Raw genomic sequence first — 25,230 nt, 5'->3', positions numbered from 1 at the left:
ACTAAATGATATTCAGAGTCACATGACACGCTTTTAACATTAAATAAAGCTCATAAACAGTACCTGAGATTATCATCGCCACACTTTCTGTTTGTTGTTCCAGCGCGACGACAGAAAAGTAGAAGGGTCATTCCTGGGATTCGGTAATATTTCAGTCCCCTAGATTTTAAAAAGTGGTGGTTCACCAAAATGAAATGTTAAAAGCTTTTCACAATACTTTGTTATGTCCTTTATAATGAATACAAATAATGATTGCATTTAAATAATTTTTATCATTAAAAAAAATCTTATTTCTGTCTTAAAGCAAGCATTATGTCATGTCCCTGAGGTTCTTCGCTGAATTTGTACTTGGAAAATAATTAATAAAATGTGCACAGTGTCTATAATTTTCGGCAATAATGCAAGTATTTATTTGTGTTCTTTGCTTTTGAAAAGAAACATTTAAAAAAAATTCAAGATATTTGATAAAAAACAACTTATAAAGTTACGTCCCTCAGTCTGAACTCAACCCCGTCACGCCAACCATTCTCCGCCCATAATAATATAGACTCCACCCATATGTGACATCATTCACAGGAAGTTGCATCATTCAGCTCTCTTCAACAGCATGGTGCAGAAGAAGATGAGTGATATCACACTTTTTATTATTTTTTTGAGGTGTATTATAGTCAGGGAGGGTACTGTCAAGCTTACAACTCAACTCCATCACATACAATTAAGATGGAAAATTATGACTTTTCAAAATTTTATTTTAATCCATAAAAATCTAAAATATACTTATTTCATTGGCTGCCATGTGGCCCACTCTTCTACACCACATTAAGAGCAGTGGCCATTTTGAGCAAAAAAACTCAACCCCATCACACTCAACCCCGTCACATATGTCATTGTTTCGGGGTTGTAAACTTTGTGACAGGGTTGAGTTATTCACCTAATTTAATCAATGATTTAAATTTAAACATTTTATTATTATTTTTTTATTTCAGTAAATATATTATTACCAAAATCATAACTCATATTTTTGTTATAGATAAAATATTTAATGTAATGTGTCCACTTAAACTTCAACAGTCATTGAGATGATTCCAGCTCCACAACATGTGACATCTCGCCATGTAGAGGTTCTGAAGGAGGTTTGGGCCAGACTCTCAAGATAAAAGCCTGAAAAAAGTGCCTCAGCCACACACAGACACACAAACACACAGACACAGACACAGAGACACAGACACACAGACACAGACACAGAGACACAGAGACACAGAGACACAGACACAGAGACACAGACACACAGACACACACAGACACAGACACACAGACACACACAGACACAGACACACAGACACAGAGACAAACACAGAGACACAGACACACACAGACACAGAGACACAGACACACACAGAGACACAGACCCACAGAAACACAGACACAGACACACACAGACACAGAGACACAGACACACAGAGACACAGACACACAGACACACACAGACACAGAGACACAGACACACAGACACAGAGACAAACACAGAGACACAGACACACAGACACACACAGACACAGAGACACAGACACACACAGAGACACAGACACAGACCCACAGAAACACAGACACAGACACACACAGACACAGAGACACAGACACACAGAGACACAGACACAGAGACACAGACACACAGAGAAACACAGACACAGAGACACAGACACAGAGACACAGACACACACAGAGACACAGACACACACAGACACACAGACACAGACACACAGACACAGAGACACAGACACACAGACACACAGAAACACAGACACAGAGACACAGACACAGAGACACAGACACACAGACACAGACACACAGACACAGACACACACAGACACAGACACACAGACACAGACACACACAGAAACACAGACACAGAGACACAGACACACATACACAGACACAGACACAGAGACACAGAGACACAGAGACACAGACCCACAGACACACACACAGACACACACATACACAGAGACACAGACCCACACACAGACACACACAGACACAGAGACACAGACACAGAGACACAGACACAGAGACACAGACACACATACACATACACAGACACAGACACAGACACAGACACAGACACAGAGACACAGACACACAGAGACACAGACACAGAGACACAGACACACAGAGAAACACAGACACAGAGACACAGACACAGAGACACAGACACACACAGAGACACAGACACACACAGACACACAGACACAGACACACAGACACAGAGACACAGACACACAGAAACACAGACACAGAGACACAGACACAGAGACACAGACACACAGACACAGACACACAGACACAGACACACACAGACACAGACACACAGACACAGACACACACAGAAACACAGACACAGAGACACAGACACACATACACAGACACAGACACAGAGACACAGAGACACAGAGACACAGACCCACAGACACACACACAGACACACACATACACAGAGACACAGACCCACACACAGACACACACAGACACAGAGACACAGACACAGAGACACAGACACAGAGACACAGACACACATACACATACACAGACACAGACACAGACACAGACACACAGACACAGAGACACAGAGACACAGACCCACAGACACACACACAGAGACACAGACACACACATACACAGAGACACAGACCCACACACAGACACACACAGACACAGAGACACAGACACAGAGACACAGACACAGGGACACACAGACACAGAGACAAAGACACAGAGACACAGAGACAGACCCACAGACAGACACAGAGACACAGACACACAGACAGACACACACACACACACACACACACACACACACACACACACACACACACACACACACACACACACACACACACACACACTGTGGTGCCTCTATGAATAAATATGGATTAGACCCTTTTTTTCTTTACATTTGTTCAGGTATTTTATGCAAATGTTCATAAAGTAACTATTTTAAAATGTTGGAATTGTTGAGTGCGTGCAAAAGTCCTGCTTATGTTGAGTTTTTTGTGTTAACATGGCATTTTCTTTTATAAATGACCCACTGATTGTTACTTATGTTATTATGAACTTTTATCTGCTGCAGTTTTGTTTTATGTTCCAGCACTGAGGAATGTTTTAGACACTAGTGAATTTACCTATTGTGCCCATTTGATAAAAGGTTCTGTTTGGTAATCTATTTTTGTTTTTTGTTTCCAAAAATATTTGAAAGTTACTAATGGCCGTACTGTCTGCAGTAGTTTTCTTTGTTTAAATTCTCACTGCAGTTCAGATAATAAAGTAAAAACGAAAAAAAAAAAAATATGACTATGTCTTTATTACATGGTTGCCTAAAATAAAATAGTGTTTTGTTTGAGTCTCAAAGAGGGATTTCCGTATTAAACAAATACAAATTAAAAGTAGGCCAATGTGTCCTTTCAACCCTGTTACAGTATTCAACCCCATCACAGTATTCTCAACCCTGTCACATTAATATTTTTGGAAAATAAAATAAGGAAGACAATTAAAAATTAAAGCATTTCTTGCTGATTACCACCCGACATGTTAAGGGCTAACACAGTAAAATTGTGGTTTTAGTGAAACATCTAAATTAAAAATGTTCTTACTAAAATAAAGAGACCACGGACAGACAATTTGGATATTTGTAACTTCCATCACATACAAATGTGAAAATTATCATAAATGTTACATTTGAAGTCATTGAATTGGTACGAGGGACACATGAGCAGTATGTAGATGTTTGTTTTATAACAAGTTTTGTGTAAAATCCTGTTTAAACTAATTCAATTTTGTCCGTTACGGAGTTGAGAATAAAAGGTGTACAAATCTGAAAAAAAATGAAAATAATAAAAAGTCTTTAATGCCTGAGATGGGAAAATATGATTTTTTGAAGGTTTGATATGTGCCTAATAATGTGGGGTATTTAGAAATGTAATCATATGTAGTTCAAAAATTTAAAAAGTCCAAGTTGAAATATTACCGAATCCCAGGAATGACCCAGAAACCGTCTCTATGGAAACATCGCGTGTCGCCGTCGCGGCTGGTTAGGACAAACACTCATTAACATGGAGAAGAGGCTTTCATCACGTGTCGCGGCGTGTGTAGTTAGCACACGTGTTAGACTAATTCTGCTGTAAAGACAATCATTATTCAGTTTAGTTAATATAGAGCGAAGGTTTCTAAAGATTCCTCACATTGTTCATTCACACCCACAATATTCACAGTTCTGTTCAGAGGTTTTATTAGAAAACTGCTGTAAAACATCCTCGAGATTGTACTTTTATTCTGTATTTTCATACATTTACAAGATGTGAGAGCAATATTAAAGGAATAGTTTCCCCAAAATAATAGCTAATCCTGTTATTTTTAAAAACCACAAAAGCAGTCCATGCTCTGAAGCTATTTCCATATCAAATTATTGTTAATTCATTACTTTCAAATGGATAATCGTCAAACCCAGGACGGTGAACCTTGATGCTCTTTGTTTTAACATGCGCAAGGGCGACTTTTCAATGCATAACAATCTAAATTTGGGACAATTCTCCACATAAAAATACACTAAAAAAAGGTCTTAAAAGTGTTTGTATTTTAAAGTTTGTTTCTTTTAAAGGTTTCACCGAAGTGTTCAGAAGGAAATGATAAACCAATAGAAGTCGATGGAGACTGATTAGATTTTCTACTCACTAACATTGAATATTAAAATAGAATAAAATGGCAACAGTAAAAATAACTAGCTAGGTTAGCTGATCACTTTTGGAGGAAACTCGGAAGCGGAGACGTGGTTGAATCTTCAGCAGGATTCTGTATCGAGAACACGAGCTGTCGGGAGCTGAGGTCATCAAGTCTGACTAGGGGAACTTTATATGGTATTCAGTGGACAGTCCTTAAAAGTGTTGACCTTACACACAGCCTTAGAGATGACCACTAAATCTAATCAGCTAAAGACAATAGAGACAATTACCCCCGACTGATGATAATGGTACCCCCCAAATCGTACAAGCATCACATGGTCACGAGAACTAGGACGTAATCATTCACACATAGTTTGACTCTCAGTAGGAAGATCAGACTGACAAAAGCCCTTCATGGAAACTATTGAACTGATGCCATCATGTTCACCTTGAATGCCCAGTACAGTGTAGTTCACCTTAGTTTTACATGTGATGTTATGTATGGATGTAGGATCAGCAGATATTCTTAAATGTGTAATCCTACACTTTAAAAGTACACTGATGACAGTAAGTACTGCAGGTAACCTGTTCTCCTGTTTTCCAGAGATATACTGATGTCCAAGATCAGCCTTATCGTGTGAGACGGCAGAAAAGCTGAGATTAACGTGATCAGATGTTCACATATTCACGTGTTGTGTAGATAAAGAACTGGAGTACAGCAATCATCAATGCATTTATATAGATGCAAAGCAGAATACATGATTACAGCCATATATTTCCACACACAGTACTATGAAAAACAAATAAAAATGCAATATATTTATAAACAATGATTGAACAGCAGTTTAAAGGATGCTTTCTTCCTCAAACATTCATAAGAACATAGACAATATCACCAGAGTGATTTTAAACAAAGCTTTAGTGTGATTTCAAGTGGCCAGAGGAGAATTCACAATCATTTTTTCCACTACATTCCATTATCAATAAACATTAATATCTTTCAGCGGTCCAGGAGAAGACCTGCGCTCATTTATAACCCTTTATAAGAGGTAAACCGTGGAGGTTATTAGAACTATTCATGTTTCTGCCAAATAACCAGGGCATTTAATGTGCTACAACTCATAATCTTTACCATAATATCACGTTTTTTTCAGCACATCCTTACAATAATATAATAATGGACAATAATACAGCTAAAGCGGAAACTAAAGTTCTAAAGTCAGTAAAGTTTCCTTCATTTCTAACTCATTAAATCCTTTCATCAAAGAAAAAAAAAAATACACCATAAACCGTTTAAATAGCAACTGTAAAATGTCTAAAGATCTTTTAAAAAGACTTGTTCTACACTATGTTTAATATAAATGCATGAAGCCAGTGTCCAGCGGTAGACCCAGTGTGACTCAGTGTGACCCAGTGTGACCCAGTGTGACCCAGTGTGAACCGATGATGAGTCTGAGTGAAGACACTGAGTCAGTCTTTATAAAACGCCTGGTTCCTCCAGAACACACAGGATTTACATGAGTTCACACAGCCGTTTAAATACAGGACTTCAGAGAACCGGATTCTTCCTCGGATATTGACTGTGGTTTAGTTTAGTTGTAGTGTTACGTAACAGCGGCGGCTCTGGTCATGTGACCAGAAGCACATTTCCTATTGGTTGTCCAGCATTATTGGCAGAGCGATGGAAAATAGATGATAAAGCTTCTCCATAGCAGATATCCGTGGCTTTGACAGCGTGTGTGTGACTGAGATTGACAGCGAGTGTGAGTGTGAGTGTGTGATTGAGATTGACAGCGAGTGTGAGTGTGTGACTGAGATTGACAGCGAGTGTTAGTGTGTGATTGAGATTGACAGCGAGTGTGTGTGTGTGACTGAGATCGACAGCGTGTGTGAGTGTGTGATTGAGATTGACAGCGTGTGTGAGTGTGTGACTGAGATTGACAGCGAGTGTGAGTGTGTGATTGAGATTGACAGCGTGTGTGAGTGTGTGATTGAGATTGACAGCGAGTGTGTGTGTGTGACTGAGATCGACAGCGTGTGTGAGTGTGTGATTGAGATTGACAGCGTGTGTGAGTGTGTGACTGAGATTGACAGCGAGTGTGAGTGTGTGATTGAGATTGACAGCGTGTGTGAGAGTGTGATTGAGATCGACAGCGTGTGTGAGTGTGTGATTGAGATTGACAGCGAGTGTGTGTGTGTGACTGAGATCGACAGCGTGTGTGAGTGTGTGATTGAGATTCAGAGTGTGTGTGTGTGACTGAGGTTGAGCGAGCCGATGTTAACTGTGAGCTTCGGTCCCACACTCGCTCTCCTCAGGAATATCCTGCAGATCTGAAAACATGAGCAGGAGAACATCACAGGTCAGTCAGTGCAGATCTATTACATTGTTAAACAATTACTTTTACTTGTTTGTTCTTAAGTTTGTTTATAATTCTGCATAAAAAATGCATAAAAGCCTGTGGATGGAAACAAAATGGCTCTCCATCTCCACTTCAGAGACAAGAACCAGGCAAGACAGGCAGGTTACATGTTCCCAGAGCAATAGATATGAGCTCTGGCCTCACCTCTGGGACTGTCAGCTCGAGGAGGCATGGCCATCTTGCCGTCATCTGACCGATTGGACTGATCCACTGTGTCCTGGGCTTTCATCGGCTCCTGTTTCTGCAGCTGAACCGGCGCTCCATTACTCGTCTGGTTCTGGGCGGCCCGTAGTCGGATCACTTCTCCTTGCAGCAGGTTGTATTTGTGCTGTAGCTCGGTCAGATCGGGCCCGGCCGGCTCCAGCAGAGGCTCATGGGACACGCTCGAGTCCTTCTGCATGTACACCTCCAGGAACGAGTCCTGCCGGATCACTGCAGCCTACACACACAACAGGCGTGAGTGTCTGATAAAGATGCTTCGCCACTGTCTCGTAATCAACCAGATGTGTTTTTAAGCTTCTCATAATGACATTGAAGGGTAACACTTTATAATACTGTTCCTTCATTAATGAACAGGAACAAATGAGTAACACACTATTAACATTCTAGTAGCTTCTATTAACTAACAAGAAACTCTGATTAATGAATTAGTAAGTAATAGCGCTCAGTTGAATGTGGTAGTTCCCTATTACCTAATCAGTATCTACTATTTTTCATACCCCACTGAGGACTACTATATACAGGTTCATGATTAATATTAATAAAGCATAATGTATAACAGGTCGATGTCTCTAAAGAGTGTTGGTTTATACAACAAGCGGGTGTGTCGGTGCTTCTTCTGGAAGTCTCTCCTGGTGAAGGTGTTTCTACAGCGTGAGTGCAGCGGTGGTCGCGAGCCTTCTGAGCTCTCAATGTGCTGAAGCAGCTTTTGTGGATGGCTCATGTTCTCATTGCGGGAACATGACTATCTTGGTGTGGAGATCGAGATCGGGTACGTCTGTGGTGCCTCTGGTCCCCCTGGCCCGGTTCGTGGAAGCCTGGAAAGTGCTTCCCAATGGTTCAGCTGGCTCCTCCGTACCATCAGACTCGGCTATACGATTCAATTCGGCCAGCGTCTGCCCAAGTTCAGCGGTGTTCATTACACTTCGGTGTTGAGCGAACATGCCCCTGTCATGCGCGCGGAAATAGCAGTCCTACTGGCGAAGGATGCGATAGAGCCGGTCCCTCCAGCTGATATGAAGAACGGCTTCTACAGCCCATGCTTCATTGTACCCAAGAAAGGCGGTGGGTTACGGCCAATCTCTGACCTGCGAGTCTTGAATCGGGCCATTTACAAGCTTCCTTTCACGATGCTAACGCAGAAACGCATTTTCGAGTGCATGCGTCCCTGAGATTGGTTTGCAGCGATCGACCAGAAGGACGCATACTTTCATGTCTCCATCCTCCCGCGACACAGGCCTTTCCTGCACTTTGTGTTTGAGGGTCGAGCATAACAGTACAAAGTCCTACCCTTCGGGCTGGCCCTGTCGCCCTGTCTTTACGAAGGTCGTGGAGGCGCCAACTGCTCCCATGAGAGAGCGTGGTGTTCGTGTCCTCAACTATCTAGACAACTGGCTGATACTAGCTTAGTCTTGGGAGCAGTTGTGCGAGCACAGGGACTTGCTGCTCCAGCACATCAGTCAGTTGGGTCTTTGGGTCACCTGGGAAAAGAGCAAACTCGCCCCCATGCAGAGGATCTCTTTTCTCGGTATTGAGCTGGACTCGGTCCGCCAGACGGCACGCCTCACAGAGGAACATGTCAGGTCAGTGTTGAACTGCTTGAATACTGTCAAGAGCAGAACAGTGGTCCCACTGAAACTTGTTCAGAGGCTCCTGGGGCATATGGCATCCACAGCCGCAGTAACGCCACTGAGTTTGCTTCATATGAGACCGCTTCAGCACTGGCTTCACGGCCGAGTCCCGAGATGGGCGTGGCAGAGCGGCACGCTCTATGTGACAATCACCCCGGCCTGCTCAATCGTGCCACAGACGAGCTCTCACAACAGCCTGTGGCCCCGGGAGAGTGGAGGCTCCATCCCCAGGCGGTCCAGCTGATCTGGGACCATTTCGGGGCCATACAGATAGATCTGTTTCCCTCTCCGGACTCGTCCCATTGCCAGTTGTTTTACTCCCTGATCGAGGGGACCCTCGGCACAGATGCACTGGCACACAGCTGGCCCCGGGGCCTCCGCAAGTATGCGTTTCCCCCAGTGAGCCTTCGGGCACAGATACTGTGCAAAGTCAGGGAGGAAGAAGAGCAGGTCTTGCTAGTTGCCCCTTATTGGCCCAACCGGACCTGGTTCCCAGAACTGATGCTCCTCTCGACAGCCCCTCCCTGGCCCTTTCCTCTCAGGGAGGACCTCTCTATCTAAAAGTCCTGTCTATATAAACAGAGCTGCTGCTTGCTTTGGCCTCTATCAAGAGGGTAGGGGACCTGCACACATTCCATATACTGTACTGCCCAGAAACACCCAGTCCATATATGTAACCTCCACATGATACCTCCCTGCAGCAGAATGTGGCTTCCACAGCATCTCCCTTTCCACCGAAAGGGCAATGCTTTCCCAGTGTTATCCAAGTCTGTCTGAGTGGGTCATGCAGAACAGCAGTGGACTTCCCTGGCCTAAGCCCTGTCCCGTCTCTGCCTCAATAAATGCGGGGAGATCAGGAGGCTTTCGCTAGGCACTGGAAGGTGGCAGCACTAGGTGGCCTGTTAATTAGGATCCAAATCAGTACGGTACGTCCAACTACGTCGAACTTGACCGAACTGAAAGGGAACGTCTCGGTTACGTATATAACCCTCGTTCCCTGAAGGAGGGAACGGAGATGTGGTCCCGTTGCTACTATTGAAAATCATATTTCATATGTTACAAAAACAGCCCTTTTCCACCTTAGAAACATTGCTAAGCTACGTAATATGCTATCAGTTTCTGATGCAGAAAAGTTAGTTCATGCATTCATGACCTCGAGACTGGATTACTGTAATGCCTTATTAGCTGGTTGTCCTGCATCCTCAATAAACAAGCTACAGTTAGTCCAAAATGCCGCCGCTAGAGTTCTTACGAGATCAAGAAAATATGATCATATAACACCGATTTTATCATCACTGCATTGGTTACCTATAAAGTTCCGTATTAATTACAAGGTATTGCTACTGACTTATAAAGCCCTAAACGGCTTAGCTCCAGTCTATTTAACGGATCTTCTATCGCCCTATAATCCATCGCGCTCTTTAAGATCACTAAATTCAAGGCTTTTGGTCATACCTAGGATATTCAGAACCACCAAAGGAGGGAGAGCATTTTCACATTTGGCTCCAAAACTCTGGAATAGTCTTCCTGATACTGTTCGTTGCTCAGACTCGCTCTCCCAGTTTAAAACTAGATTAAAGTCACATCTCTTCAGCCAGGCATTCATATAATCCCACAGTTCAAACTACAATCCGGCCTCTAGCTCATAAATGCCAGAGGAGAACTGGCCCCCGACTGAGCCTGGGTTCTTCCAAGGTTTTTTTTCTCCATTAGGTCACCTGATGGAGTTTTAGGACACCATTAGGTCACTTGATGGAGTTTTTCGGTTCCTTGCCACTGTTGCCTTTGGCTTGCTCAGTTGGGGATATTTTGGGGATATTTAATTTAATTTCATCAATCAATAAATTCCTCTTGAAACAAACTTTGTTGTATTATTTAAATTTAATACTGTGAAGCTGCTTTGATACAATCTGTATTGTGAAAAGCGCTATACAAATAAACTTGACTTGACTTGACTTGACTATTGCTGGACCACCGCTGACTCCGGGCTCCGCTCGTCTCCTCAGCGAAAAACAAATGGTGCGTGCATCTGCCTCCGTATTTATACCCGCACTGGGGCGGAGCACGAGATGCAAATCTCGCACGCCAATGTGCATTAGCTCGTTTTATCAATACTTGAAGATGACAGGCTCCCTAAGCGTGATCCCAATCAGTCCGACTACGTCTCTGTTCTCTCCTTCAGGGAACGAGGGTTACATACGTAACCGAGATGTTCTAAGTAGTCTTCAGTGAGGTATGAAAAATATTAGCTAATAGTGAACTACCACATTCGACTGAGCGCTATTACTTACTAATTTGTGAATCAGAGTTAATTCTTGTTAGTAAATAGTATTTACTAGAATGTTAATAGTGCGTTACTCATTTGTTCCTGTGTAGTTATTCATTAATGAAGGAACAGTATTCCCCATTAAAGATCTCTAACGCTGTGTTTCGTCAAAGCATCTGTCCATCAAATGAAGTCCTGTGTGAGATGGAGCTGAAGCTCAGTGTAAATCTGACCTGTAGAGCGTGTAGTTGAGTGCTGAGGTTCACCAGTCTCTGACACACCTCCTGAAACACAAACACTTAAGTCATCTCTGTTCTCATCTTCAAACACACCTCATTCTTTAAGAGCTTCCTGAAGGTGTACCTCGGTTAAAGTCTTGTCCTGCAGCTGGTTCCCATTCTTGTCCTGTGAGAGGCATTAAACAATAATGAATCCAATATGCACTGCAATATCCACTCAAGTCTTTCTGTAATGTATCAAACCCTCACCTTGTTAGATGGACCGTTTACTTCATGAGTCCCGTTAACTGATATCGTTCCTTCATCTGAAAATATCAGAGATGGAAAAGTCTTATTATCTTCGGTAATATATTACATGCACACCATTGGAGACAATATAATCCAATATAAACAAAACAAGAATTGGATTTGCTTATATTTATGCATTGTAGACATTCTACATTACTACGTCATTTTTATTACTTACTTTTTATATATATTATTTATTGATTACACAATCTGGCCTGGCTTTCCATCCTACTGTAATGTTCAATGGCTATTATTACTCATTTTAGTCCAGAAACTGACACAAGGCAGCAGTATCAGTCACAATATTCCTCATTATAATAATTAATACGCAGAATAAAGGGGCGGGGCCTGATTGAGTTAGTTAGTAGTGTGTTAAACTGTCGGTTATGGTAAGGGGCGGGACATTTCCCAAACACACTCGAAGCGCTCGACCAATCACAACACACTGGTCCAGCCGACCAATCAGTGCTTTTCAGAAGGAGGGGCTTCATAGAGACAGGAAGTAAACAGAGCGTTACTGACAGACTGGGAAGAGAGGAGCTGCAGAGTAGGTATGCTAAAGATGAATCAGGTACCTGTTGTTTTCGAGGTGAATTGTCCCTCTGTTGGTTCACCATTCAGTCTGCAGGACTGTGGACGGTCAATGCATGAAGCCAACAGCACTTCACTCAGTCTGTCCACTGAAGGGTGACATAAATAAGAGAGCAGTCTTAATGTCTTCATTGCTAAGCTCTGTATTCTCTGTAATCTCCTCTGCTTACCCTCAACAATGGCGTCATTCAGCAGCCGCTCCGCCTGAGGAGCCGAGGGAGTTTCTGCTCTGAATATATTCCTGGAGTTTGTGGGAACGGTAACTGTCTGACCTCCAGTGACCTCGATCAAATCAGAGAAGAGCGTCACACGCTCCTGTAACAGCTCCAGAACCTCACGGTCCTTCTGCTGGATATCAGCTAGACAGAGAGAGAGAGAATGAAATAAACCTGAGCAGTCTGACGACAGACACAGATGAGTGTTGGGAAATAAACCATGTTTCCAAGTTGATACAAACCTCTGAGTCTGCGTAGCAAAGCTTTGTCCTCTGTTTCAATCAGAGGGAAATCCTCTCTTGACGGACAGCTGTAAAAGAGAAAAGAGAGAAGCTGATGAAGTGTGTGCCGCTGACTGTGCAGAGATATATCTGAGAGGGGCATTGAGGTTTTGGGTTGAGGAGTTGTGAGTTGACTCTGACTTGCTCACTGTCTGCTGAATGATTTTCATCCAGGTGTTTCTGTCGTCTTTGGAGGCGGCGTGGAGCTCGTACATCTCTGGAGGCGTGGAGTGACTGATGAGGAACATTCCTCGCTCCTGATTGGCTATATGCCTCACAATCAAATTCTGAAGGCACAGCACTGCCGGTTTGTCCTGTGAAACCAGCAAGATTTGGTCAGCTTGATTTTGATGTGGGATGATGCAGGTCATGAGATAAATGATGCGTTGTTAGAATCCACTGATAGTCAGCCAATAGAAAGCTGTGACTCACCAGACAGGGGAAAATATACTTCTGGTCTTTTTCTTGCATGAACACCAGGACGTCTGTCATTAACAAAACTTGCACATCTATGCAAACAAAACACAGAGTTACTGAGAAATCTGTCTGGATACCAATCATTTCAACTCACTCACAGCCATGTTTTTCAAAATAAATGAATGTCCTCATAGACAATGATGACACCTTGGACAAAGACACTGCATGCCAATGTTCAAGTCAATCGGACAAACGGTTGGGTAGTTAGAGCCTTCTCCCTGTTTTATTTATGTTTTAGTGCCCCCAAGTGGCCAAGTGACACTTTTTTTTTCACACAACCACATATTGAGCTCATACAGATGTGTGCCAATTTTGGTGAACATATCCCATTCTGTTCAAGAGTTATAGCATTTAAGTGACCTAAAAAAAAGGCAGTGCCAGCAGTGGTGATTTGAAAGTTAAACTTTTTTTTGGGTGATAATTATTGATATTCAATCTCCAGATAATCTTTCTGCACTGGTTTGATTCTGACAGATTACTTCACAAAAAAACTAAAAAATGTTCATTATGGAACTGAAAATGGAACTGATATATGTATTGCTCGTCTTGAGTTAAGGATTCCAATGATATAAGACTAGAGTCTGTGCCAAATGGTTGAGCAATTATGGCCAAAAATGTGTGAAAATCTTGTTTTGATCACTGTAGTGTTGACAGTGGCTGATCGTGTGACTAAACTGAGCTCCACCATTTGACCAAGACTCATGGCTTCATGTCTCTAGGACTTCTGCACGATCAGTTTTAAGGCAGAAAAATATTAATAAGTAAGGGCTAATCTACAGCTAGCTGTGCATTCAATGATTTAATGCACAACGTGGAGGTGAAATGTTTTGCCATTTAATGCACAGCTAGCCATGGATTATCCCGCTTATACCACGGCCATTTGCCAGCACTGACAACTTAAAGCTGTTGTTGATTGTTATTGATTGATTACCTTGCAGTGCAATATTTGACCGGAAGGGTAAAATTGACGTTATTTTCATCAGTTACGACTCGTTAAATTGAATATTCTGCCCACTTTGGATCAGAAACAGAGATAAAGTAGTGTGTCAGACTACATTTATTTGAATGAATGAATTATAACATTTATTTGAATTCATTATCAAGAGAGAGAGGAGAGATGCGTACTTGCTTCTGTTCAGCTTCTCTCTCTAATAACAATGAAACTGTGAGTTTAATTAGTTCAAAATAGCGATGCAGTGATTCAGAGGCGAATCTTTTATTTCTAAAAGTCACAGGGCAGCGCTGATCAGAAGTTGTGTGTGTGCGCCTCGATGAATCCAGCGCATTAATGTAGAGCGGTGATTCAACTGACTGACTACCTGTGCATTAAACGGTTTTATTGCACACCTTCCAGCCAATCAGAATCGAGTATTCAGACAGACGATTATGCGAATCTTCACGTTAAATGTCTTCTTTTTAACAGGCTCTAAGGAAGGAAAATGCCCTTAGCGTGAAACTTTGCGTGTCGCGTTCATATAGTCTCTTGTCTGTATATAGTTGTCCTCCCATAGAGCCTATTATAAAGAAAAAGCTTAACGTTAATGCAGTAAGACGGTGAAATTAAAACTCAGTCGCCTATACACCTTATTGAACATGCAACGCGCTATTGCACATTAATCATTATAATGGTTTTCTATAGGAGTGGTTCTATGGGTGTTGTTGATAATCTGATTGAATCTGTTTGCCTCTATAAAGTATGCTTTATTAATAAGGTAGGCCTATATTGTGTACTAAATCTGGTGCTTCAATATCACTTTCTTAAGCACATTAAGTATTATATGAAGAAGAACGCTGGTGTCACTGTCTGTTTTAGCAGCTACTGCCATCTAGTGGTAGCAGGTTTTCTCAGACATCTGTGTGTGTGTGTGTGTGTGTGTGTGTGTGTGTGTGTGTGTGTGTGTGTGTGTGTGTGTGTGTGTGTGTGTGTGTGTGTGTGTGTGTGTGTGTGTGTGTGTGTGTGTGTGTGTGTGTGTGTGTGTGGATCGTGCAAGGCTAAACTGGTGAAATAAAGTCTCAAAATCCAAATGAATCAAATGAGATTGACTCAGAAACGAGTCAATGAATGCACGTGTGTCACCTCATCCACAAACACACATCTTCTTTGTTGCATGCGCAAATTATGATACACTAATACAAAAGAAAACATTTGTATTCACAAAAATGTCTCTATTTATATAAATTGCAACACTTTCATTCATTTTATGAATTATGCACACGCAAGTTGAAAGGATAGTAAAACATATCTGCAACATTCATCAGCTTCATGGATAATTGTGCTTGCACGTGTTAATCATTTTGATACTATCTTCATCCCATAGACGACTGTAAAACTCACCTTTGAGTCTGGAGCCCTGCGCAGTCTTCCACAGCAGCGCCCCCTCGTGGATGAGCCCACGCCGCAGAAGCTCTGCTCCACGAAACACGCCGCCACCCTTCACTTTGGTCTCGGCCCGCGGGTCCAGGCGCGACTGGATCTCCTGCAGACGCTGAGCTCGCTCCAACTCCTGAACCTGCTGATCCACCGAACACAACAGCTCCCGGATCAGAGCCAGAGACTGAGCCAGAGACTTGCTCTCCTCTTCACTCCCTGTCAAAGCAGAGACAGTCTGTTCTCAGAGCAGCGAGAGACACACAGGCCATGTACAGTCCATGAGGAGCCCAGGCCCCGTTCTCTAGCACTCAGGGTTAAGTAGGGTTGGGCAATAAACACTCAGTAATTAAAAAAAGAACAAATATAAAATTAGCAATTAGATTTTCGATTTCCAACCCTAGTGTTGATGCTGATTTTCATGAATTAATTCAACTGACTTGGACATGATGCAGATTATGTTCTCAGACTGTAGTTTGTGGTCTCACCTTTCGTGTTGTCTAGTATGCGCTGGATGAGCACGGGGTATTTGGTGATGCGCTGCGTGACCAGTAAGATGCACTCCTGGACTCCATGACGGCGCAGTAGAGAACCTCTGCTCACACGCTTCACAGGATAACACAGCAGAAGTTAGACACTAAATATATTTCATTAAACACATTCTACACCAGAAGTAAGCGTAACCTGAAGCATGTGTGTCCTCTCACCCGTATGAACTGCTGGAACCTCTTGTCCCGCGCCAGAAGCTCCTTATAGAGCTTCACCGCCTTCAGGTGCCGACTGCAGAACTCCACATAACACTTCCTCATCTCCTCTGCGTTCTGCCCTGAGAACTGATGCAGACGAGACACACTCGTATCAGAATATCTGTTACACCTGCTAAAGGACACATAAATCTAGAAAACACTGTGCCTGTTCATCTGATGAATGATCCTAAGAATCCTCAGTGCCCTTCAAAATGCATTTCCAGACGGAAGACGGCAATTTGTATTTGAATGAAACGAGAGAGCGCGTCCGTTGCGATACATGGATGTGTGCGCTGTTATAATGCGTTGCTATTGACGACGGTCATTATAAGGAAGGAAATGCCACAGAATATAATCTTGCTTAAAAAAGTGCCTAGAGCTGCTCGTTTTATTTGTTGTTTGTTGATTTTCAAATATAAAAGTTGTTGAAATGTCTTCAGTGTGAGCATCAGTCATTTTTGAACACTTTCATCTCATTTGAACAAAACCGTGATAATTTTAATAATCACGATAATTTTGGTCACTATTATCGTGATATGAAATTTTCATAACGTCTTATCCCTAGTTCGCTGAGATCGTCAAAGGTTTAATAGATAGAGCCGAATCACTGTCATTCAGGAATAAGATCATGTGTGTGTTTGAATCTTTTAACGCTTGTATGCACCGATGAGTCATTTGTGTGTTCATTAGAGCCGTGATTGGTGCGTGAGGAGATCACCTGGTCCACCAGTATGTCTCCCAGCCTCTGTATGGTGAAGTTGCGAGTGCTACTGGGAGCCAGGCTGTGGCTTCTCCTCTGCAGGAGTTGGCTGAGGAAGCTGGAGTGAATAGACAAGAGCTGGTCCAGGCAGGGGAAGATGGCGTTCACTACACCCATCTCCATCAGCACCTCCTCCATCATGCCTCTGCGGAACACCCCGTCCATGATCCGCAGCGTCCGCACGTGGTTCAGCTCAGTCTGGATCAGCTCTGAACAACACAGAGGAAACACCATATGAGGACCTCAGCTTCTGCTGTTATTGCATCATTCAGAGACTTTACCCAATGCTGGTCCTCTCTGTACACTAGGGGCTCTCATGATTTAGGCCTGTGTTTTTATTAATCATAATCAGATTGAGTATCATAATGCTCTCAAAGCTGCAAAAGTGGCATATTATTCTACTATTATTAGTAGTGACATCTCAAATCCCAGAGTTATGTTTAGAACAGTCAATAATCTAATTAAATCACCCAGTAACTTTAACTGTTCGACCATTGAGCAGTGTGATGCAGTAGTGTAATGCATTTCTCAATTATTTTTCAACTAAGATTGAGAATATGTATAACGCCATTGCCTGTGAGGATGCTCCTGAGCTCGTTGAGGTGCACTCTCCTAATCTCTCTGGTCTCGCTTTCTCAAGTTTTAGTGCTGTTGATTTGGATTTTATTTCTAAACTTGTTTTGTCAATGAATTCTACTACTTGCATACTTGATCCACTCCCTACGACTGTCTTGAAAACCTGTCTGCCTGTTATTGTACCCACACCACTGCTATTGTCAAAGCTTCACTCAATACAGGGGATGTCTCTTCTGCTCTAAAATGTCTGCAGTTACGGCAGTTCTTTAAAAGCCTGGGAGTGACATCACCGATATGTCAGATTATCGACCCATCTCCAATTTACCTTTCCTGGCAAAAGTGCTTGAGCGTATGGTTGTTGGCCAACTCCATACTCATCTCTGTACGAATAGCCTACTAGAAACTTTTCAGTCCGGGTTTAGGTCTGGACACCGTACAGAGACTGCTCTAGTCAGGGTCCTAAATGACCTCCTCGTATCGCCGACTCTCGGGCTTGTGGCATTTTGGTTTTGTTAGACCTCAATGCTGCATTCGATACCATATGTCACAGCATATTATTGGGCAGATTGCATATGTGGACCGGTCTGTCTGGAACTGTGTTAAACTGGTTTAAATCTTACCTCTCAGATTGTCTACCTGGGTACTAACAGATCTCAGACTGTGCCTCTGTGTCAGGGTGTCCCTCAGGGGTCGGTTTTGGGTCCTGTTTTATTTAGAGTATATATGCTGCCTCTTGGGCAGATCATTCAGAAGTACGGCCTGAGCTATCACTGGACAACACCCAGATATCAGCTCTCAGCCTGATCTCCATTCTTCCTCTTCAAAACTTTCTGACTGTTTGTTGGAAATCAAAGCATGGATGAAACTCAACTTTATAAAATGTAACTGCTCCAAAACTGAAATTTAGTTAATTGGCGCTCCATGTAACGTCTGTAAATGTACTGATTTTAAACGTTCAGTAGACAATTCCCAATTGTCCCCTTCTGGCCAGGTGCGTAATTTGGATGTGATTTTGATGCCCAGCTAACTTTTAATTCACATTTTAAAAACATAACGAAGGTTGCTTTTTTCCATCTGAAGAATATTGCTCGTATTAGACCGTTTCTCTCTAGGCCTGATGCAGAGAGGCTTATCCATACCGTCATCACGTTGTAACACCTGCTTTTAAAAACCCTTTTGATGCTACATATAGAATTAAGAGACCAGAGACTTTCACTTTTCAATGAGCCATGTGTATTACACCACAAGTCACCATACAGTCAGTAAACATACAACGTGCATAGTCATTCAGTTGCAAGAGAAACATTGAATAGTCCAGACTTTTATAGTGGCGTCTTTCGCTACCGCAAGCTCAGTCTTAAGAGTAGTAGGAGCAAGGTGAAATAGTACTTAAGTGCAATGTTGATGAGGCCACATCTGCCTGAAACCAAGTTTCCAAGTGGCTGTCGGTAATGTAAACGAACTGTAGCTTGTGAAATGAACAATAGATGACAAAGATGTTGTTGGCAAAACGAAGACAATTAATCCCTTTTGATCAAGGTCCTAACTATAGTTGAGCTGCCTCCATATGCCTGCACGTTGAACCCTATTTGAGTTTAAGAACCTCAGGTTCCTCAAATCAGGGCCAAAAATACAAGACAGCATTAGTGAGAAAGTTTCTTCATGTGGTTAACACATCCTTCCTACCTCATACTTGTTCTCTTATCCTTTTTATGCTACCAGGCATCTCACTGGCTAGAGTGCCCCTAGTGACAGGATTAAATATTGCATGTATAGAAAGCTAATGGGACAATTGTAACTGTAAAACTGTTCCAACGTCAAGGCTTGATTATTGTAATTCTCTCTTTGTGGGTTTACCAGCAAATTCTATTAAGAGGTTGCATGTTTTGACTCATACATCCTCACGCCATCACATTACACCCGTGCTCCAGCAACTGCATGGGCTTCCAGTTCAGCTTCAGAGTTTAACCTATAAAGCAGAACACGGGTGGGCTCCCGATTACATCTGTGATTTGGTTACTCGCTCTCTCGCTCTCTCTCTCTGTGTCAGCCTCGTTGTAAATTAAAAACCATAAGGGGAAGGGCCTTTTCCTATACCGTGCCTCAGTTATGGGACACACTTCCCGCATCTATCAGGGATGCTGCTTCTATCAGGGATGCTGCTTCTGTGGATTGCTTTAAGAAACTTCTTAAGACACATCTTTTTAGTCAAGCTTAAAATTTATAATTTCATTATTTTTGTCTATTTTTCTATGCTTATATATTTTTTTCTTTTCCCATGTTTGATTATTTTGGTCTGTCCATGCTGTAGCGCTTTGAGTCTGAGAAAGCCGCATTACAAATACAATGTATTATTTATTTATTTATTTATTTATTTTGATTTGAAGATGATGGTTACAACCCATTTAGTTTACTTATTACACCTTGCTTGAGTGGACCAGATACCCGTTTGAAATGACTTCAGCACAAAACCCTGAGGAAGACTGAAGGCTTAAATACATGAGGAAGGTCATCAACTGAACAGGGAACAGGTGAGGACTAATTAGAAACTAAGACAACTAATGAACGAACTAGAACGAACCGCATTCTCCATGCTAGAACTGGCTGACCGTGTAAACACGTCCAAAGGTCCAGAAGTCAGTAGAGGCTCACCGTATATGACGTCTTGTCTCTTGATGACATCTTTGCGCTGAGACTGCAGGTAAGACGAGTCCACGGCCATACTCCAGGAGTCCACCTCGAAGTCCTTCCCGTCCTTCTCCAGCTCCTCCAGCATTGATGCGTAGTACATCTCCCCTGTGGAGGAGTGTGTGTGAGAACGCAGCGGGCTACATGTACATACAGGTGTGTGTGTGTGTGTGTGTGTGTGTGTGTGTGTGTGTGTGTTGTGGAGCTGCACCTTCGTCGTTGAGGGACTCCATGGACATGGCTCTGTTCCTGAAGTTCAGCGAGTCTGTGGAGTGAGAGAGGATCCGCCTCAGGCCGAGAGGAGAGTCGTCACTCAGACTCCTGTGGGAAACACCAGCGTTAGAGGACCAGGCTTCGTGTTTCAGAAGATAACAGGCCCACAGACTCTTAAACTCTCTCTGGCACACTTCAGGAAAGAGTCCCTCACACACTGGCATTTGCACATTAACAGAAGTTATCTGTGTTCTTACACCGCTTACATACATTTTCAAAACTTTACACACAAATCAAAGAATCACACACACACAATGCAAAATGAAGCACTGCATTCAAAATATCACAAACATCTCAAAAGCAAACATTGTCTTACGTTGCAAACACCTCTGCCATAATATTATATTTTTGGATATATCATATACAAAACCTAAAGCTCTTCTTTCATGACATTTCTGTACAAGATTGAAAGTAATTGTCAGAGATGTTGAAAAACTCACGGTAAACACGAAAGCAAGATTGAAACCAAACTATGTATTTTGTCACTGTTGTGAATACAGTTTTACACAGTCCGAAATACCCATAACTCGACCTTTGACCTGTTTATAGGCCTATTCTAAAGCCATGATTGGTTGATGTTCAGTAAAGAGATGAGTGTTTGCACATGTGAGTGTGTGTGAGGAGTGTGTGTGTGTGTGTGTGTGTGTGTGTGTGTGTGTGTGTGTGTGTGTGTGTGTGTGTGTGTGTGTGTGTGTGTGTGTGTGTGTGTGTGTGTGTGTGTGTGTGTGTGTGAGGAGTGTGTGTGTGTGTGTGTGTGTGTGTGTGTGAGGAGTGTGTATGCGCTGCTTTACCCTGCGATGTTGTTGGTGGAGACGCTCTTGTTGAGGGACAGTGTGGATCGGCCTTTCCTTGAGCCGAGGAACGACTGCCGGAGCGTCTCTGAGGGGTAGATCGCGGAGCTCGGCCGCTCCTTCAGGATCGGGTCTGATGAAGCACAACACACACTCTCTATCACAGAACATCTGTCTTTACAGGTGTTATTACTGTTATTACTATTATTATGGATTAGCGAAGAATAAACAGTAAACATTAGAAAGGAAAACTCACTTTTGCTACGGAGGGCCACGTTATGTAGAGTTGCAGCGTTCCTGACCAGCGCCAGCCTCTGTTGCTGTGTGTGTTAATGTGTGTTAATGTGTGTTACACACGGGAATATATACACACATTCAACAAGACAACAGAAATGCTAAATATCCTCAACTTTTACCCCTTCATTTACTCTGTGTTGTTCTCTCAACATTTAAGATGATCATTTAATATTCTGTCATCATTCACTCCCAGATCTGCAGGACTTCTGTTAGTCTTTAGAACACAAGTGCTGATATTTGTAATATTCTTTCATAAGTTTTGTCCCGAGTACAAAACAAGATCATAACAGTTATTCATACAAAGAGCCGTTTAATCCAGTTCTCCAGAAGAGACGTGATCACTTTATGTGAGTGGATTTAAATCAGACTTTTATTTGCATACGGTTTAAACACATACTGTACATCAAGCTCATTAAATACTGTAAACGTGTGCTCTCGTACATCAGCTGATCAATGTTTATAAGCCAATAACAGCCTAGATCTGATCTGTTCATCATATAAAGCGATCGTGTCTCTTCAGAAGACTTGGATCAAACATCTCGACTCGACTTATTTTATCATCTCTCAGATTTCATGAAAAATCTTCCCTTGTGTTCTGAAGATGAACAAAAGCCTTATGGGTTTGGAAAGACACAAGTAAATGATGACATAAATGTTCATTTTTGGGTGAATTAACCCTTTATAATAACTAGGGATGCACCGATATATCGGCCAGTAACGGTGTGAAAACTCCCTCATGTCTGGAGTTGTATACAAACATTTCAGTTTTTAATTGAGTGTAATTATTATATCTGGAAATAAATAGCAGTTGAATATGATAGTTTGGGCTCTGTTGTTAATTTTAACCATTAAATATAATATAATAATGTATTAATGAGAGGATCCCTGTGGCATTAGTTGGTCCTGAAGTAAATCAAACCAGCGATCTCAGCAGAGAATATCTCACTGAATAATCGGCTATCGCTATTGGCTGGTTAATTTAGCAGCAGCGCATCTCTAATAATAATGCAAAATATTAGATTAACATTTTTTTTACAGTCAGGCATGTAAAAAATTCTAATTAACTAAATTTGTAATATATCTAGATTGAACCTGTAGATGTCAGGATATTATTAAAGTCTATTAGTTAGACAATTAGTTGACATGATTATTAATATTCCATAAGCACATCTGATAACAATACTGCCTTTCCAGACAAAAATCTCAACATTTCATCCCTTGTGCAACCAGATGTTGATATTAGACTTGTCGAAACATCTGTTCGTCAGCTCAGTGTCAGACTCAAGAGTTAATGAGGTAATTACCCTTACGCAAAATATAATGCAATATATTATCTAATACGTTTCCATATATGGGAAACTAGTGCTTGTATTTTTCAATAAACTGCAATACATGCACTGACCATGTATGACTATATATTAATACATGTTTATAAATGAAGACAAAAATAGCATGAAACATTTATACAGTAAATTATTAAAAAATATATTACATTATATATTTCTCTATATATGTGTGTTTCTGCTGCATTAGTAAATATATCTGCAATATATTACACACGCAGAGCCATATCTGATCACATATACATCTATATATTATGAAGTGTATTATTAAATATAAAATTACATACATTATGATATATTAGTAAATATAGGGCCCTATTTTAACGATCTGAAACGCAAGTAACTTTGTGGGCGGATCTCGGCTGTTGCTATTATACCGGCGGGATAAATGACTCTCCGACGCAAATCTAAAATGTGTTGGTCTGAAGAGCTTCATTACTCATAGGTGTGGTTTGGGCGTAACGGGAAATAAACCAATCAGAGCGTCATCTCACATTCCCTTTAAGAGCAGGCGCGCTTGTTCCATGGCGGTTTGCTATTATAACGGCGGATTTGCCAGACGCGCGCCAGGAGCGGTTCACAGCCGAGGAGACCGACGTTCTCGTCAGAGCCGTAAAACACAGAGAAGTGACATTGGGGATGGAGAAACACACCCAAATGAACTTCGGTTAAACAGGCGTATGATAATTTGGGTAAATGTGTAAGCTAGATTTATGCCTATTTTTTCACATCTTCATGGACACAACAATGATTTCCCTCGTGTGGTAATATTTGTCCTTGTAATTATGTATGGTTTTCTAAAAATGAGAACTGCTGCTTCTGTGTGTAGATGACATAAGCAAAGTGTGTGTGTGTTATGCACACGCTACATTATGGCCAAGCATGCGCCCTTAAAATAGCATCTGAATAACATACGCAACGTGCCACTGACTTTAGACTAGGTTTCTCCTGGTCAGTGGCGGAATTGTTTTTTGAAACTGCAAAATAGCACCAGGGAACGTTTGCGCCGGAACACGCCTCCTCTTTTCCCTGAACCGCCCCCGGGAGCGCAAGTTCATTCCCTAATTTACCAACGTGTGTCTGTGGAGGGAAAAGTCCGCTGTGCGTCGGGTGAGAAATGATACATACGTCTCTATACAAAGTCAATTGCGCTGGGTGCAAGATAGGGCCCATATTGTCACATATTTTTCAATATATGAAAAGCTGCAATTCCTTATGTATTATTCAATATATTGTAATATATTAACACAATATGTTATTCTGTATATTTTCAAATATACTATTAAACCATTTAATATATCGATCATTGATATCTAGGGAACTCTATCTTGTCTTCATGAGGTTAGGGTTAGGGTCAGGGTCAGGGTCAGGGTTAGGGTTAGGGTTAGGGTTAGGGTTAGGGTCAGGGTTAGGGTAAGCCTCGTACCTTCTGCTTCATCTTGGCACAGTTGGCCAGTGTGTCGCGACAGCGGTTGTGGATGGTGACATTACAGGCTGGGAAAAGATAAAGCAACAACAAATAACATCACTTATTATTACTCTCGTAATTTAATGACATAAAAATATACACTCAAGCAGACGCTGCGGTTTGTTTTCAGTTCACTGGGAGTGTTTGCACTGGTGTGATCTGACAACATCAGCTCGCCGCTCCAGAACACAAACTCCAGGTGTGTGTGCTCTCCGAAACACACTCGTTTAATCCGGTTTAATCCGGTTTAATCCGGTCCCTCAGACCAGCTCTGGGCCGCTTTCCACACCGAACTGGACACGTGTAAAGCATCTGGTTGTTGAAACCACATCATTTTACTCCTCCCAACAATGCTAAAATATAAACGTGTGAGAGCGTGTGATAGGCTATATGTCATGTTATATCCAGATATGACACCGCAGAAGAGCATCTCTTCATCAAGCCAACGCACAAACTATCGCAAATCACAGTGAGAGTGAGTCTCAGACGCTTAACACACACTCATCTTCACTGAAACTAAAGAAACGAGAGGATCTTCCAGGGCTGTTGCTGCTCTCTCTTACGGCGGTCTTTGATTTAGA

General features: G+C 42.1%; 1 protein-coding gene across 1 annotated transcript in view; it reads right to left on the bottom strand.

Moving 5' to 3' along the window:
* Positions 1-5,426: 5,426 nt before the first annotated feature.
* The window catches only part of arhgef2b (rho/rac guanine nucleotide exchange factor (GEF) 2b), a 49,604-nt gene continuing 29,800 nt past the window's right edge, over positions 5,427-25,230 (bottom strand). Inside the window, exons 3-21 of the mRNA XM_082150689.1 lie at positions 24,608-24,675; positions 21,798-21,861; positions 21,542-21,674; positions 20,689-20,798; positions 20,442-20,585; positions 17,172-17,422; positions 16,415-16,540; positions 16,196-16,313; positions 15,675-15,926; positions 13,295-13,371; positions 13,004-13,176; positions 12,824-12,891; positions 12,537-12,725; positions 12,351-12,455; positions 11,737-11,792; positions 11,612-11,653; positions 11,482-11,532; positions 7,277-7,571; positions 5,427-7,043 (exon numbers count right to left, since the gene is read on the bottom strand). Coding sequence (XP_082006815.1) covers positions 6,991-7,043; positions 7,277-7,571; positions 11,482-11,532; positions 11,612-11,653; positions 11,737-11,792; positions 12,351-12,455; positions 12,537-12,725; positions 12,824-12,891; positions 13,004-13,176; positions 13,295-13,371; positions 15,675-15,926; positions 16,196-16,313; positions 16,415-16,540; positions 17,172-17,422; positions 20,442-20,585; positions 20,689-20,798; positions 21,542-21,674; positions 21,798-21,861; positions 24,608-24,675 — 2,375 coding nt within the window. The 3' untranslated portion in view covers positions 5,427-6,990. The remainder of the gene's footprint in view (positions 7,044-7,276; positions 7,572-11,481; positions 11,533-11,611; positions 11,654-11,736; positions 11,793-12,350; positions 12,456-12,536; positions 12,726-12,823; positions 12,892-13,003; positions 13,177-13,294; positions 13,372-15,674; positions 15,927-16,195; positions 16,314-16,414; positions 16,541-17,171; positions 17,423-20,441; positions 20,586-20,688; positions 20,799-21,541; positions 21,675-21,797; positions 21,862-24,607; positions 24,676-25,230) is intronic.

This window comes from Leuciscus leuciscus, assembly GCF_965113295.1.
Source record: "Leuciscus leuciscus genome assembly, chromosome: 20".
Classification (NCBI taxonomy): Eukaryota; Metazoa; Chordata; class Actinopteri; order Cypriniformes; family Leuciscidae; genus Leuciscus; species Leuciscus leuciscus.
Note: the sequence above shows the minus strand (reverse complement) of the source record. Positions and strands in the feature narration are given on the sequence as shown.